General features: G+C 28.1%; 1 protein-coding gene across 1 annotated transcript in view; it reads left to right on the top strand.

The window, feature by feature from the left end:
* The window catches only part of LOC107437455 (nephrin), a 421,258-nt gene that overhangs the window by 199,149 nt on the left and 207,869 nt on the right, over positions 1–14,240 (top strand). The window contains exon 4 of the mRNA XM_071177693.1: positions 7,499–7,620. Within this exon, the coding sequence (XP_071033794.1) occupies positions 7,512–7,620 (109 nt within the window). The 5' untranslated portion in view covers positions 7,499–7,511. The remainder of the gene's footprint in view (positions 1–7,498; positions 7,621–14,240) is intronic.

Here is a 14,240-nt window from a genome sequence, read left to right as displayed (position 1 = left end):
TTTTTCTAGTTTTTAAAACTAGAAAAATTGGGCATTATTATAAAGCAATAAAATAAAAAAGTGATTTTTTGTGAAAATCCTCTTTTTTAAGGTAGTCGGATACCTTAACTGTTCACAGTCTTACAAATCAATAGAACCTATACCCATTCATAATACAGTTTGCCAGGCATGAAAAAATTCCACTCTTTTAAGATGAGCTTTCTTTACTTTTTTACAGCTGCAATGTTCGTGTTAAAAGTAATTGTACGCAGCGCGGTTAAAAAACTTTTCTGGTTCACATGTGAGAGGGTAACTTTAGTCATAAGCGTGGGTATTTACAATTACACTTTACAATTTTAAAAGTATCTGCATCTTCTCATGTTCTCATTTTATCAAAATAATGCTTTTTTTTCTGGTTTAGAATGAAAAAGGAAGTTCTGCGCCGAATTTTCTTGAGTTTGGCAATAACTTCTATGCTAACATTTTCTTTAGCTTTTTACTGTCCATTAAAGTGTCGCTGTTGCTCAGCGGGATCGTAATATTAGAACACATCTTTTCGTTTGGCAGTAAACTACAAATGAAATCTTTTGGATAAAAGTTAAAAAGTGACTTCACATTTTTTCAAGTTGAAGACATATTTAACCTGCTTATGTGTCGCGCTAAATCTAATACTGAACTAATTTACTAAACTGCGTAACAGTAAATGGACTAATGGCGGTCTCGCGCGAAACGAGGAGACAAATTCTTTAGGCGATACATCATTACATAATTTGAGGAAAATAGAAATCCTTGTTTACAGTACTTCCCAAAATGTTTTGCGAACTTCGATCTGACGCTGAAAGTCTTAGTGTGAAAATAAATCACAACTTATCACTATAATATGAAATATTATTATTAAAATTTCAAAATTCAAGAACATTGCAGGCAAAGAAAATATGATAGAAAAAGTTAGGAAATACGTCAATAGGAATATTACATAATTTTACGAAAATTTGAGGGGTATCAGACAAGTTTGGTAAAAATACAGAATTTGTTGTTTTTTGTAAATTTTCAAAATTTTAAGGCTTTTGTGGAAGTAAGGATGATGTATTAAAATCTAAAATATTAGCCTGTGATATAGTAGGTCCATATACAACTTTTGGGAGGTAGTGCTTTTCAATTATCAAAAACTTTTTTTTCACTCCTTCGTACTAAAAGCAAAATTAATGGAGAAATAATAATTCTATTATACTAATATAGAAATAATAATACTAATGTAGAAAGTAGTATATAGAAAGTAGAAAGTAATATATAGACCAATATAATAATACTAATATAGAAATAACTAATTCTATATAGATATTATGAATAGGTTTTTCACGAATGGAATTAGTAGAGAACAAAATTGCTCGAGGAAAATTTTCCCATCATGAGTGGGGCCTCAAGCAACAGTATCATGTCAAATGATACTGGGTCAAGCTAATGTTTATTGTGATGGAAAGAAAGGTGAAAAACTATTTTTGGTTAATCTAATAACGTAAAGTTAACGAGAAAGGCAAAAAATATTTAAGGAAATTTTTGTAGCTTTTTTTATTGTGCTAATTTATGTGCTTCAATTTGTGCATGAATTCATAAATGTTTCGATTTTTACTGCTTTTCTCCTAGTACAAGAAATGCAATTACAGTTGGTTTACAGTTAGTATGATATAAAATAAAATTTGAATGCTTATATGTTTACAAAACAAACTTAAATCCAGCTTTTTCTCTAAATGAAATAAAGTTGAGATATCTAGTTAAATTCATGCTACTTGATAAAATTATTACATATTGCATATTGTTAGTACTCTTAGTTCATCTGGTGAAGTAACTAAACAGTGCAAAAATAGCTTTGTAAGTTCTGTTCTTTTAACTATGCCTCCTAATATAACCTCTTCTTTGATAATTTTTCAAGTAATGTATTAATCAATATAGAAATATTCTTGTATATTAATAAAAATACTCTTATCTACAGTAAGTTGTAGCATTTTGTTCTTTAACGTTTCGCTCAAAGCCTTTTAGGCGTAAAAGCATTCATTAACAGGTTGAAAACGACAGAACACAGAAACAGCTACAAATACATTCCAAACAGAACACCTCAAGCATATATGAACATTTCAGCCATGGTGACATAACATTTGAGAGCTTTTCCTTTCACCACTGGATGTTGTCCTAGCATTGATCAGGTTGACAGTGCCACTAGATGGTGGTGGAAAAAACATTCCGTAACTGTTTGGCTTTATCTTTATTATTACTGTAAGCACAATGATAAATGCACATTAATGTTTTTTTTCGAAAAATTCCACAGAGCCGGTGCTCAGGGGATATAGCCCTGAGCCAGCAATGTGGCGATTGGTTCGAATCACGACGATGGGTGGTCGATATGACTTTCACTACTAGCTCGCACCGAGTACAACGCAGGCGTAAAATATCCTCAGTGGGACTATGGGTTGAGGCCCCTTGTCATCAGGCTAACTATGAGAGGCTATCGTCCACATGTAACGCAAAGGGGAGTTAGTTACATAAATAAGTCCTCCACGATGACTCATTTCACCCAATACTTGATACAAGAATTCCATTATCTTCTAGATTGGGTTAAAAATTACAAGGCTGCGAAGTTGCGCATTGATAACCATAAACTCAAAATTGCCTCTCTAATTCACTAACATAAAACCCAGAAATTTTCAATTAAAAAAATATTTTAAACTTTTTATTGTGCTTAAATATTTTAACAGAACTTTTAATATTCGACAAAATCACGTATACGATTTTTTTTTTATCTTTTCACCGCAGATTTAATGAAAACATTATCTTTAACGAAAACTAAAAAAACACATGCATTCTCATAACCGTTCTTTAAATAAATGCCATAAAAAAGTAAATTATGTTAGGTAAAGTACGCCATGTAAGGCAACTTGAGGGAATAGAATCGTCTAGGGAAATACATTTTCCTTGAAAAAACCTACATGCATTCCATGTAATTTGATTAGAAAGAATGTGCTGGGATGTAAGAAATTTTCATCGTTGAATTTAGTCTTTTTCCTTGGTACACGAATTATACTGCCACTAGGGACTAAATCTGTTGTAATTTGAAAGCATTGGATAATTCGAAGAAAGATGTTCAATATTTACTAACGATCTGGGCTTTGAGACATATCGAAAAAGGAATGAAAAATATTGAATGCCTGATGGGACGAACTGAATCCATATAAACCAGATATGTTGATACACTTTAGAAATATTTAATCCTTAGAGAAGGGATGCAAGAGCTTTGATTCGATAAATTTTTACAACAAGCACCGGAGATAATGCGGTGCCTATATTTGTCCTTTAATTCTCCTCATGAAAATAATTCATTTTTCCGCTCTGCATTTAAAGGAAAAAATAATAAATTTATATTTTATATAATTATCTTTTTGGTATATATATATATATATATATTACGGATTTATTTTTAAAATCTGTGTCACGACAGGCCATAGAGGGCCAANTAACAAGGAAATAAATTTATATATCGCTCACAACTCTAAAAACGCACTAAGAGCAGGTTTAAATATAAAAATACACATTCTTTTCAGCAGCAATATTAGCACACTCATAATTCAACTTGATGCTAATCTTCGTTTAAGCAAACTAAATCATTTCATATGCATTTTGCTTAGCAATAAAAACTTTAAACCCACCTATCTCAGAACTTGATTTTTTGAGTTGTGCCGCTATTGCAGCCCATGAGCTATATATGAATAAAAGATTATAGACATGTCTCAACGGACGTCACTGCACTTTCCTGTCAACTGAAAAAATCCATCAATGATCTATCAGTTACAGAAGCAACCTATAGGAATACGTTTTGATACGGATGGTAATATGAATCGTCCAATGGAAATAGTGCAAATGGAAATTAATTGATTGATAGAGGAGCACTGATCTAGTTCATCTATCAAGCTGACACTCTATTAATAAATTTCTCTCAATTATATTTCTTCAAGCTCTACGCTTTGTAGTTGTTTCTTTTTTTTAGTTTTCCCAGAAAAGAAGCTGATTGTCTGTTCATTAAATTTGAATTCTTAAAATTCCTTTATTTTGACTTTGTAGTCAGTAAAATTATTGCTAAATGGTTCGAAATTTGAAAGTGGTAATTTTTAGTCCTTTTGTGTGTCTACTTCAAATTAGTCCGTCTGTTATTTCTGTATCATGATCAGGTACAATCTCACTTTTTGAAAATATCGCTGTCTTTCGAAGAATTTAGTAATTTAGCCAGCTTTATCCAAACCATACTTTATCACTAAAAAAACTTCTATATTCTTATTCCTATAACAGCTTCCTTAAACGTATCCATTTTTAAGAAAAAATATGAAAAGACTATGAATATCAATTTACATTTTAGAAGACTCAAAATATAGTATTATGTGACGATATACAAATGCAGATTCAGAGATGTGTTCACAAATTTTTATTTATACTCAATTCACGTTGAAGCAAATTCTCATTTTTTGATCTATCGGGAATATTGTTATTTAATGTAATTTCATCCCAATTTTTTTGACTTTCAGTTCAAAACTTTTTCATCAGTTATAAAGCAATAAATTCAGATAATAAGCAAAACTGACTGGATTTCTATTTTTGTATTAGTTTCAATAAACGAATCCAGTTTTAAGACGAGCTTAGTTTTAACCAGTTTTAGTTTTTAAGACTAGTTTAAGTTTTATGCTTTAAAAGCTTTACACGATTCGTAGCAATATAAAAATATAGACTTTCGATGGTGTCCTCGGATATTTGGTTATGCAAAAATCTGAATTAGAAAAATGACATTTACTGGAAATTCCCTTACTACAAAAATTTATGGAGCATTAGCATTAAGAACACAGAGGAAAACATGTTTTTCTATTGCATGAGATTTTTCAATGGATCTTATTTTCACGTCACAATAGTCTACAATCTATATTCTGCAAGTCTACAATTAGTCTCTCTGAAAGTCACATTTTTAGCAGCATGTTTAGTCTTATTGTTGAAATGTACAAGTCGTCGCTTTGAAACTAAACCGTGGTAACTCAAAAAAGCAAGTTTCTCAGGAGAGCGATTTCTAACTTTTCAGGAACTTCCACCGCAGGTTGACTCGAAGCTTTGGCGACTTTTGCAAAATAGTTTACGTTAAAAAAACAATGTTTCTTTAAATTTTTCAATGAATCAGGCCTGATTCTTGTAGCATTTCTAATTTTGTGGTAATTTCAAAATAAGTTAAGGTACTTTGAGTTGCAACACTTTTCTCTAAAACTTTTATTAAAAGTGGAGAGTTATTTCAAAATACAACAATGTTCTTCAAAATATCCTCCCGAATATTACATTTCAAACTTTGACATACAGCAGTGTAGGAGAAAAATCGCTCTCCTGAAAAACTTGCTTTTCTGAGTTACCACGGTTTAGTTTCAAAGCGACATTATCTCCTCCAAGGTTTTGATGCAACTGGCACACTGCTACACCATTCCCTAAAACCAAGATGGCGAATCGCGCCAATGCGATAATGATTTATCTGCTTTCTAAATTAATTTTATGGAACTATGAAGATAACACGTCGTTTCTCTAAAAGGGTGATTTTTTTACGCAAAATGACCCAAATATCTCATTTTTCGATTTTTTTTAAAATTGCTACGGTTTAGTTTCAAAGTGACGAAGTTTAAAAACGTTATAAATAGCAGACATTCACACATATGTTGCATTAAGCTTAGAGAACTTAGGGAACATTTTAAGGTGTATAAATGCGTAGAAATCCATGCCCAAAAATTTCATCTTACACTTCCAGAGGAGCTTTCTTAATATGAACTGTTTCTTCTGGGGCTTTTGATTCGTCTTGTGTTTCTTGCTTTAAACTCTCCTGGAAGTTTGTTGCAACATTTACGTGACATCCTGTTGTGTAAATCGTTTTTAAACTTGCACATTTCATCAAAAGAAGGTGATTTAAATAAATATGTTACCTTAGAAACAAAACAAATTACAGATTTAAAACCCCTGCACCAGAATCATGCAAGATCAAATATTTGTATAATTACAACAAAGGAATTTGTTGTCCAGTGTATCCATCGGCAGGATCTGAAATCTTTAATTAATATATAAAGCGTGTGTGTATGTATACAGTAAAAAACGCATAGTGTTTAGACTAAGATGCATGAAAACTATTATGTCAATTTACGCTTTAGCAGTTTTGTTCTACATAATCCTTATAAATGATTCATGATGTTTCAAAACTTTTGCAGAAAAGTGATATTTAAAAAAATAATAAAGTTAATATATTTGAAGGAAAAAAAGAGAATTCAAACTTAAAATGCATTTTTCTAACTTTTATTTCATAAGATATAATTTAAACTGCTTCATTAAAACTAATATTTACGATCTTCAAATTGAATTTAAATGGATATTGACCCTTAATTAGTATTTAAGAATCTAAAATTTAATTAAAACGTGGTATTAGTTTTTTTTATAGAATATATTCTTAACTAAACATAATTTGTTTACTCAAAGCGAAATATAAAAAAATATTGAAGTAAAATATATATATATTCTACTCGGTTTGATCATTTCAATAAAATGTTTTTATGATGAATTAAGAAATCTAAATAAGTTACGAAATGTGAAAAATAATAAAATGCAAACATTTGAATTAAATATTGAATAATTTTATCACGATTCATTACGCCTGTTATTAAAGTAAAGAGTTTCATTTTTAATTTTTGGTTTACTTTTTCAGTGTTGAAAAGATACATACATATATATTGNATGCGCAAAATTTAAGTAAGATTTTAAACACATGGAAATTTAAATTTATATCTCTTCCATTTACATAAAATTTAAAATGCTAATTAAGAGAAGAATGGCAAGTGCATTTTATTACGATAAATTCTTATCTATAAGATACTATTTCATTGAAATAAAGCATCGTTATTTTTACATACTGAAATACAAGTTTTAGTATTTACAAAGAATGCATTTGTTTCTTTAAAAATTATAGCATCTAGATGTTTATAATAGAGAATACAGATTCAGTTTTATCATTTTATTTAAAAAAAATAGTTTAATCAAAAGTGTATTGCTGCAACCTAAAGATGTAATCAAAGTTAAATACTTCACTAGAACAGTTATGTTTGATTTTTACTCTAAACAAATTTTTTGAACAATAATTGGATTACAAAAGTAATGAAATCAAATATTTATTACCATTACTGCTTTAATTTAAACTACTTTAATATAATTATCTGATGATAAAAGAGCCTTCAAACTTGTTTTTCTCTATTATTTATAATGTCACTAAAATTAATTAAATCTTTCGTACTCGTATAGTGTACCAATAATAGTTTAAAATACTTTCAAAAAATTGTTTTCTATGGAAAGTTCAAAGTAAATGAAAACTGTTTATATTTCTTTTTCACTGAATAAATTAGTTAACTATTTTATTTTGAAGTTGTTTTGCTATTTGCTAGTTTGAAACTGAATACGCCTTTCTTACTTTCAGATTTTTTCTAAAAATGAGCGAAATTATGCCTATTGTCCCAGCTAATAGTAGTTTAACGAACACAACTTATCTTTTATGGTTTTTGCTGACCTCGCCTCCTTTTTTGTCGCCAACTTTGCCAAGTAAGTTTTCTAAAGATTTAGTTTTTTTAATGATGAAGTTAAAAGACAAAATATTATGTAAGCATATCTTTATTTAAAAAATTAATGTTGTTTTCATCTTGTTTATTTTTAATTATTTCTAAACTTATCAGATTCCATTTAGTGTGTGTTTCTATTGCAATTATTTCCATTCAAAACCAGTTTATATTGCTGAGTTAAAAATTGTTTTCAAAGTTATATGATGGCCAAAAAGCATAAAAAAGTAATATATAAAATAATATAAATATATAAAACATATAAAAGTAATAATTATACAAAAGTTTGTTGTTGCTAATACTTTAATTGCGCTTTTAATTTATTTATTTTAATTTTTTATTCATTTTATTGCTGCTAATAAAATTGTTATATCTGCGTTATATATAGTGTTCAGTGTTATATCTGCAATACAAAGAAATATCTGCAATACAAATGAACAATAAAAAAATGGTGTAAATGTTTTTTTAAGTTTCATTAGGCATAGGTCAAATGGCATAGGGCAATAGAGTGTTAATCCACTTCTGTGAAAATAAGTTTTCTTGTGGAAATAAGTTTTGTTTCAGATTTTACCTTTATGTTGCTTCCAAGTAGATACATTGCATATTTTCAAAATTTTCACTCCATAATCAAACAATAAATAAAGATTTTTTCCCATCCGTGAAAATTGCAGTATTTATCAACAAGCATATTCTTATCAAACAGTTCCGCATTGCAATAATCGTAAAGAAACTTTTTCGAGTAGAACAACGAATTGAAGCACCACTGGCTGCTTCAGTAAGCGGGTGGGTGACCACTTTGATCAGTCTGCGTAGGGACCGAGGGTGAGCGATATTGGTCCTCATTAAACTGCTCCACCGCAAATTACTCGATTTCACGCACTGGTCATCGGGCTACCAAAGCAAGGGAGTCATCCCCTCTGCATAGGATCGCAGATTGCGATGCATGTCTTCAAATCATCCTCATAGATATTTTAAAGACCGTCTCCAATTGCCCATTGTGCAGCTCTAGTGCTACGTAGATAAAATACCTACCTACTTATCTCCTATTAAACACTCAGCAGAAGAATTTGAAAAAGTAGTAATTTGAAAATAGGATTGCTTTGCATCTACCTCTTCAATATTCCTTCTCTTATATTATTACTTTAGATACTTTTTCAGAATTATTAAGAGGATAAAACGATTATTTTACTCACTAAAATTCAATGCGCATTAAGCAGAAGAAAGTCAAGATATCATTTTCGAAAAGTAAGCAACGGTATATAATGCAGCGGTAAAGAATTATAAGCAAGTATTACTAAGCACGAGTAGAAAACATAGATTATTACCAGGATCTTCTTTGTCATATAAAGATATAAGTTTGTGATAAAATAGTTAATCTTCTTATAATCCCTAAATAATTTCTGAAGCAAACATTTTAATAATATATTTTGTTTTTGGAATATATTTAATCACTTCAGTTAATAATTTATCGCGTGACTAGAGCTTAGTGTTGGTGTTAATTGGCATCGTAAAACTAAAGAATAAAATTCTTATCGTTGTTTACCAAAGTTTGCCAATGCTTCGAAAAGCAAGGAAAAAAATAGATTTAATTTCAAAAGAGTTTAGATTTAATATCAGCTTATTCATACTTAATTCAGTAGAATCCTTTTAAACCTCTTTTAAATTAATGAAAAATAATTTAGCACATTGAAGTGAAATCTGCTTGTGTAAATAAATGTTGATTTAATCTAACTCTCTTGAAAGTTATAACACTTTCAGTCAACATCAATTCAAATACTAATTTCACCATTCTACCATTTAATATTTCCATTATCTAATTTTCTAGACTAAATTAATTGTAAGTTTCATACGATTTTTATAATTGTTAAGTATATAACTATACTATACTATGTAACTATACTCTATACCAAGTGTATTATATTAATCAGAACCGTTGGTGGCTAACAGGATAGAGCACTTGCCCAGCGGCAGTTGTTCATAGTTTTCCTCTCCATGTAACGCAGATGCGAGTTAATTTCAGTACCAATTCCTACATCACGAAGCCAAATTTGTCGTAATAGAAATACATCCGTAATAGATCTAGGATTTCCTTGTATTCAGGGTTAGATACAAAATTACAAGGGTGCAGTTTCAGCATCTGTATAAAAAATTAGGAAAATATTCTAATTAGAAGCTAGAGATAAATAATTTAGTGAGTAAAAAGGAAACAAGAAAACAAATTTAGCTGAGGCAAATTTTAGGTATGATTACAGGAGTTAGCTAACAAGGAAGTGTAAAGGCCTACTCTTAACAAAATCGCTGCTTTTATCATTATTATTTTTTTCACTGATAGATTCAATTTCTTTTTGTCTATATTAAAGTTATTGTTACGTTATTAATAAAATTTTTACTTTACATTATTAAAGTAATTTTGTTTATTTTCTTGAATACATAGTCAAGTTCCACTTATTCGGCTAACAAAAATCATTGTAAAAATGTTTCGAAAGAATTAATAAAAATAAATATTTTTCAAACTATTTTGAAAGCTGGAAAACTAAATAATTAAAAGATTTCGTCATCAGCTCACACGATTATATCCGCAAGAAGGAGTGCTTTAAAATATTGTATTAATATAGCCTAAACAAAATATATAAGTACTATAATTTAAGGAGCACTAAAAAAGTGAAATAGCGATAGAACATGTAAGTAAAACATAATAGCAAATAAATCATATCAAGCAAAAAACAGAAAGTAAAATGTACGAAATATACATTACAAAACACAAAACGTAAAAACAAAACGTAAACAGAACACAAAACAAGTAGCGAATTCAAATAAACTTACAATTACCGGAATTCTTCAATTATTGATCTAAAATAATTTCCCAATAAGATTACCAGATTTCGAAACATGAAAAAACAAGTGCAAATAGAGGTTAGAAGCTTAAATAGAGGAATATTTTATGGCAGCACTGAAGCTCGTTTGATTTTTTAGTTACCATGGATTGCCCCAAAAATGAATATGCGCAAGGTAATAATGTCTAACTGGAAAATTTGAAGTTTATAATTGACAAAGTTGATTTTAAATCATACTATTTAACTGATTTTAGAAAAATGACATTTATTTTAAAAAAAAGGGAAAAGAAATAAGCTTTGAGTGGTTTGCACAGATTTTTAGCATCGGATTTGCACATATGGATTTGCACATATTAAAAATATAAATTTAGTTGACAAAGATGCTTGTAGTAAATTTATTAACAATATTAACATACAATTAACTCAGTGATTTTATATAGAATTTACTATTAGTTGTGTATCCTTTGTTTGTTTGTTCTTTTATCACATTTTGAAGAAGTTTGTCCATTTGTTTTTTGGATAAATAAATATTACCACATATTCTTGTAATTCTATTCTTTTGATTTAAACTGGTACTTAAATAAATGTTTTTAGAACTATTAGAATTCCAAGCAATTAGTTCATTAATCTTAAAATTGAAATAGTTTCTTTTACAGTATAAATCAACAATGCAGATATTTTCTTCTTTTTTAATAACTAAATCCAAAAAAATTAAATTTATTATTATGACCATGCTTACGAAGCAAGATTAATTCATCGGGTTAAATAATATTCAGGAAAATTGTATAATCTTGAAAGCTATAGATAATGAAGTCATCAATTTTTCTAAAAGCAAATTTAATAATAAGAGTATAATTTTTCTTATAATAGCGCAAAGAAACAAGTTAGCTGAGAGAGAAAAATTTTGATCCCTGTGGTATTCCTTCAATATGAATAAAAACATGTTTTCCATTGAAAAGAAAATTTTGAACAAAGCGAAAATTAATTAGAATTTTCTGATAATGAAAATCGCAATTAAGAATATTTTTAAAATCATAGTAATAACTGAAAAGAACATTTTGTAGCAAAATAACATAAGAAAAAAAATAGTTTTTATAAAAATGTTCATGTTTTCATAAAATAAACTTAAGCTAGAATTAAGAAGTTTCAGGCAAATATTTAATCTAATGAAGCGAGGGTCATAAAGAAACATGTGTTAGGGATTTTAATTTAAGAAAATGAAAGATATTAAACTATCTTAAATCACCCTAAATAAATTTAATTCTAAATATACATTTGAGCATTTTTCTCCTAAAATCATTCAAAACCGTTCTTCATCTACTGAACTTGATTTCTATAACTTCATATTTTGAAAAATTCTAATAATTAAGTTAATGATCTTTGAAAGTGCCCCCTTTCTCCAATAAACGTAAATATTTTCTAAAATTTAATAATTAATTCTCCGGGTTACCGTCAGACCCGGTCATGCATGCTTCTTATCACCCTTCTTTTCATTGTCTTGTTAAAACTTGTTACTCTGCTCTGATTGGTTAAACTACTTGGCACGTGCTTATCTCTTTATTTTCTAATATCATTTGGTGTTTAGAAACTGAGGAGGTTTTTTTTTGAGAAAACCGAAACTGTAGTATGTTCATTTCTGTATTTGATTTGTGCTTTATTCACAATGATTTTGACTTTAGTCTAAATTGGAATTTATAATTGCACTTACATTTGTTTTAAGTAATTCAATAAAAATAACAAGTGTTGATAAAATAATTATGTATTTAAAAAAATAGTAGAAAACTGAATTTGGATATCTTGATGCAATAAGAACCGATTTTCACTCTCTGTTTAAGCATAACATAATAAAACAGATTTTGTAGAATTTTCCCAAAAATTTTAAAGATTGGCACAATAAATTTCTAAATTTAGTGATGCTTAGAGTTAAAGATCCTTTTCTTTCAAATAATAAGTATTTTATTTATTAAATGTAAAATCAATAATTTATGTATGAGGATATTCAATAGTGATGTATTCTCTTTTAAAGATGCTGAACGTAATACTATCTCAATTATTTTACACTTAAGCGATAATAATAAAATTTAAGCACTAAGCAGTAATTGCTTCATTTTGCAATTTTGACTTTTACTGGTTCATATAATATTCGTAAGCAGTTATCAAAAAAATTTTTGTTAAATTATTTCAGTTTAAGTATGCATGACTTGGAATATGACTAAACCACATAAGAATTTATGGTTTTATCTGCTGCCCTTAATTTTCGTAATGCGTCATAAATTATAAATTTAGTTGGACATTTTAAAAGCTTGCAAGTCATTTGAGACCAGATGTAAGTTGTACGAGAATTTAATAAATAAATGTTTAATGTATTCAATATCATATTCCGAATCTGAAGTATATTGATATAAATTTATTATTAGTGATGTGAAACGATAAATATTTTTATACGATTCAATATAATTAGTTTATAATATAATTTAGTAAAATATTAAAAGCTATATTTGTCATAAACTTTCACATATTTCGATTGGATTTAATCAGTGAAATCGTAGAGCAATTTATTTAAATATACAGTAACCAAAAATTTTAATAGCAGACTTATAATTTGTTTGATTTTATTTTTTTTTCTCAATCTTGTTGTAACGTGAGAATATAATTTCATTAGAACTTTTAACTTTAGAATGTATTTAAAAAATATTTTTTATTACGCTTCTTCATAAAGAACTTTAATACAAATAAAGTGTCAATCTGTACCGGAATATATATACAATAAAAACACTTAAATGCACTTAACCTACACAAATACATTGAAATACTATTTGGAATTGAAGCATTTACGAAAAATTTTGTAAATAAAACAGTGTGAATTTCGATTAAATAAAATAAACTATTTTCAAAGTGTATATCAATAGTGCATACTTAATGTCTAGTAGTGTAAAGGTTAGAACTGAACACTGTTCATAATTTTATTTCACTAAATAGCGTGTAGTAAGAATGATTGTAAATTGTAAAATCGAAATTGTATGCGACCCAGTACAGATATTCTCAAGAGGCAAAATTAATTTAACCAACTAATTTCAATATTCTATATTTTTTAGCTTTATAATTCAATGTTAAAGAAATCATGCAATGCTAATCATAAAATGTCAAAGTTCATGCTCGTAAAAAAAGTCAGTCAAATTTTTAAAAGATACATTTAAAAAGAAATTTAAAGGGAAATTAAATTTGCTGCCTGGTTTGAAAACATGTGATTATTAGCTTACTGGTAATATTCCTTTTTGAGTTGAGAGGAAAAAAAACTTTTAGATCATAGAGTACAAATAAAATTTCTATTTCATGTTGATTTTGGAATTTCATTAAAGCAAACATATTTCCATATAGTTACTTATAAACATTATACGTTAAAAATATATTATTTTCGTAATAAAACATGGTTAATATGTTAAAAATTTAATTTAGACCATCTATTCAACTTCAAAAACTTCCCAATTTAAAATGTTTTTCTCCTAAGTAAATATTATTTCATATTTAAGAAAAACTTATGTCATTATTAAACGTATTATATTCTTGGGAAAAGAGTCTTAAATTGATGGCGTCAAGCTAGATAAACTAGACGTATTTTTTCTGAACAATGCTGGGATAATTATCGTTATTTTTTTTATTTTACCATAAAGTATTAAAATCAATCCATTAATTTATTATTTCTTTAAAATATGCATTGCTTATTGTAAGAAAACATAGTGTTTTAGAAAAAATCTTAATGTTATATATATAT

The sequence above is a fragment of the Parasteatoda tepidariorum genome, chromosome 2, assembly GCF_043381705.1.
Source record: "Parasteatoda tepidariorum isolate YZ-2023 chromosome 2, CAS_Ptep_4.0, whole genome shotgun sequence".
Taxonomy (NCBI): domain Eukaryota; kingdom Metazoa; phylum Arthropoda; class Arachnida; order Araneae; family Theridiidae; genus Parasteatoda; species Parasteatoda tepidariorum.
Note: the sequence above shows the minus strand (reverse complement) of the source record. Positions and strands in the feature narration are given on the sequence as shown.